The sequence below is a fragment of the Octopus bimaculoides genome, chromosome 3, assembly GCF_001194135.2.
Source record: "Octopus bimaculoides isolate UCB-OBI-ISO-001 chromosome 3, ASM119413v2, whole genome shotgun sequence".
Lineage (NCBI taxonomy): Eukaryota > Metazoa > Mollusca > Cephalopoda > Octopoda > Octopodidae > Octopus > Octopus bimaculoides.
The window spans coordinates 14491845-14495816 of record NC_068983.1 but is presented as its reverse complement, the minus strand read 5'-3'; the positions used below and the strand labels follow the sequence as shown (position 1 = coordinate 14495816).

At 39.1% G+C, this 3972-nt stretch overlaps 1 protein-coding gene across 1 annotated transcript in view; it reads left to right on the top strand.

Annotated features, from left to right (window-relative positions):
* The first annotated feature begins 3384 nt into the window (after positions 1-3384).
* Positions 3385-3972, top strand: part of LOC106877968 (histone-lysine N-methyltransferase SETMAR-like) — a 44580-nt gene continuing 43992 nt past the window's right edge. Inside the window, exon 1 of the mRNA XM_014927046.1 lies at positions 3385-3486. Coding sequence (XP_014782532.1) covers positions 3385-3486 — 102 coding nt within the window. The remainder of the gene's footprint in view (positions 3487-3972) is intronic.

Genomic DNA, 3972 nt, shown 5'->3' with positions numbered 1-3972 from the left:
ATATATATATATATACAAACACACGCATATAATACCCAGGAATCTTTCTCCTCATCTATTCTCATTGCTTCCCCGAGAAAATTCATCAACGTGAGGCAATGATATAACCGATATGAGTTCCAGCTATATTAATGCAACTGCAACTCTATTACATGTATAAAGTAAAGCACAGATAATTTTTACCAATCAGATGAAGAACAATTTTTTTTTTTTAGCGTTTTCCTTGTGACGCAATACAAGGAATGTAATGAAACAACGTTCAGTTTTTTTCCCCCCTTTCTCACTAAGTAACAATTTTAATAAGACGGCAATCTTCTATTGGGCAGGTTGATAATTAGCTATTGGGTTTCGCCTCTTTCTCTCTCTTTCTTCCTCTCTCTCTTTCTCTCTACTTTCCATCTTTTCTTTTTCGACATTATCGCTGTCATCACCGTCGACGTCGTTATCATCAATATTACTTTTACCTCGCCTTCTTTTGAAAGCTTTCCCTGCAAACACACACACGCACACACGCACGCATCAAACAAAGCCAAACGCATCTAGACCCGCAAAGAATCACATATACGAACACCGGCACAGGTGCACTCTTACATAACGCATGCATTCTTTAGCAGGTGACATACTTTACGAAGCAAGCGCTCTGTGTGTGTGTGTGTGTGTGTGTGTGTGTGTGTGTTTCTGTGTGTGTGAATGGATATGTACCTTCGATACGTTTCATTGTCTTCTGAACAAAAGCACATCGCAAACTCGGAATAGGGACAAAGTGATTCATCAACGTTGAAGGAATACATATACATATATATATATATATGTATATATATATATATATATATATATATATATATATATATATGCATATACCTATATACATATACATATATGTGTATGTATGTATGCATGTATGTGTGTGTGTATGTATGTATGTGTGTGCGCCCACGTGTGCGTGTGTGCACTATACCTTTATTACAAACTTGTGTTTTCTTGTTTGTCTTCTTTCCGTCATTTTGTCCTTTTTTGTTTGCCCGTTTTTCTTTTCTTTCCTATGGATGAATGAGAATATTATGTTGCAGATAACTGGTGTTCTAACATGCAATAGCTATTTCAAATTAGCTTTCTATTCCTCCCCCCAGCAAAAAAAAAGAAGAATCTAGAATAATAAAAATAATAAAGCCTGCTTTAAAAGTTTTCTACCAATTATTCATTCATACATAAAATTTTCTTTCACCGTCATCTAATTGAATCGCAACTAAAAATGTGTTCAGTAATTTCGTTCAGAAAGCAACAAAAAAAATGTTGATACTGATGTTGTTGTTTCGCTGTTATATTCGAGTTGTTGTCATTGTTTAACCCCAGGTCAGTCTTGATGGTGGAAATTTATAATCAAAGGCTTCCCAACCATGACCATCGTTTAGGTTTCTGTGGAGTTATATACGACTACGTTATGTAATACGTTCTGTATATCAGCGCTTTTGTTAGGCGATATATGAGCTTCTGAGGATTGAAAAAGATGGCGGATACCTTGTTATGTTTTATAAAATTTAGATGATTTCCAGTAAAGTTGTCCAACACCATTGATAATAATAAGGAAGAACTATATGAATGCGAGCTTTGTTTTATCTTTTTTAGGGGGTGGGGGATTTTAAGTCGATTACTTCGACTCCGTGGAAGTGCAATGGCCCAATGGCTAGGGCAGCGGACTCGCGGTCGTACGATCGCAGTTTCGATTCCCAGACCGGGCGTTGTGAGTGTTTATTGATCGAAAACACCTAAAGCTCCACGAGGCTCCGGCAGGGGATGGTGGCGAACCCTGCTGTACTCTTTCACCACAACTTTCTCTCACTCGTACTTCCTGCTTCTGCTGTGCCTGTAATTCAAAGGGTCAGCCTCGTCACACTGTGTCACGTTGAATATCCCCGAGAACTACGTTAAGGGTACACGTGTCTGTGGAGTGCTCAGCCACTTGCACGTTAATTTCACGTGCAGGCTGTTCCGTTGATCGAATCAACTGGAGCCCTCATCGTCGTAAGCGACGGAGTGCCAACTACTTCGACTCCATTGTTTAGCTGCTACTTATTTTACCGACCCAGAAAGGATGAACTGCAAAGTTGACCTCGGCAAGATTTGAATTTCGAATGTTAAAAGCTGGAAGAACTTTTTCTAAGCAGTTTGCCCGGCGCGCTAACAATTTTGATAGCTCGCCGCTTAACATAGCTTCTCATTAATAATGAGAGAAATATCCTAAGATTTCAATAATGTTATTTTTTATTCTTTCATTTTATTTATTTATTTATTTATTTATTTATTGAAAAGTACCTCAATAATATCTAAACACCAAATACCAGATACTACATTGGCCAATACGAACAGGCTTTCCTTTCCAAAACATCAGCCTCTTCCCTGTTTAGAGAAGTCGGCGGAGCAATCTTAATTATAGACTTGGATGACTGTTGTACCCTTCTCAGTCGTGTCAGTAGCTGCTCGACATAAACCCATAGATCCGAAATCTTCGGACACTGCACAATTGCGTGCAGAACAGTTTCAATGTTTTGCCGACATCTTGGGCATGTTGGCGTGAATGAAGAACCATACCTATAGAGTTTATCCCGAGCAGGTAAGGCTCCTCGGTTACATTGCCATGCTAGGGACTTCTCGAAATCATCCATAGGCTCTGGTCCGAATGTCCTCCGATACAGGCTAGCAAGTTGCCCGTCATCGAAACTTGAACTCTACTAACCCTCTATAAAACGACGAGATGGAACCCCCCACTGCTGGCGTTGCCTATCTAGAAGAGGAGCAAGAGTGCATTACGGCATTCTGTTTGCCAAGCACCCAACTCCGGTCAACGCTTAATTCATGGGTTCAGTTCCCTAAAAGAGGTGAACTGCGGAAGCAACAGTCTGACGAACAAAATCCACAGCTGCTCACCGTTGTAGGCAGCAAATAGAGCGCCTTACAAAAAGCGGAAGTGGACGCGTTCCAAATTGTTCATCAACGAATTTGGGCATGGCACAACGGTCAAGCGATAAATAATTACAGATGCGATAAATAATTACAGATGCGATAAATACACCTGCAACCTCCTCCCTCCCCCTCAGGGATAGCTTCCACTCAGACCAGGTCTGATTTAGGAGAGGCACCCTGCTCGCCACTTTGCTACAGTTCTTCTCTATCTCGAAGTCTAGACCAAACCAGACTCCTTGCATTCCCCCCCCCCCCGGTCCGTCCGTCCAACGTCCGACGACGTTGTTGGGCGGGATTAACTTTCCTCTCCATGTGCCCAGTTGCAAGCCGATCGACTTATCCCGGCTAATTTTTGCTCCTGCCACCGCTTTGTAATCCTCTATGGTCTTACCTACCCACTGTAATTATTCGACCAGGGATACCATGACGGTGACGTTGTCCCCATACGCCGAAACCGATTTTCCACACTCTAGATCTCACGGGATGCCTCTCTTAGCCTCCAATTTCCGCAGCAATGGTGCGAAGGTGAAAACATACAGAAGGGGTTGAGAGAACACTCTAGACCTACCGAACGCTCAATGCCGAACAGTTCCCAAAAGAATCCGTTCTCCCGAACGATCGATTCAATGTTGCTATATAAAGCAGTGATCCGCCCACGGAAGGTTGGGTTATAAAGGGAAAATATTGTATGAACGAAATACTCACAAAATTAATAAAAAAATTAAAATATTGAAATAAAGGATAAAAAAACAAAAAAAAGTAAAGATAATAAAAATTAAATAAAATGAAATCTAATATAATAAAAATAAAAATAATAAAATATAATGTCATTAAAAAATAATAAATAATAAAAAATAAAAATTAAATAAAAATAAAATAATAAAATACATAAAAATAGAATAAAATAAGAAATATAAAGATAAAAATAGAAAATGATAAATAGATAAAATAACAGTAACAGAAATAAGCGAATATATATATACATGTATATATATATATATATATATATAT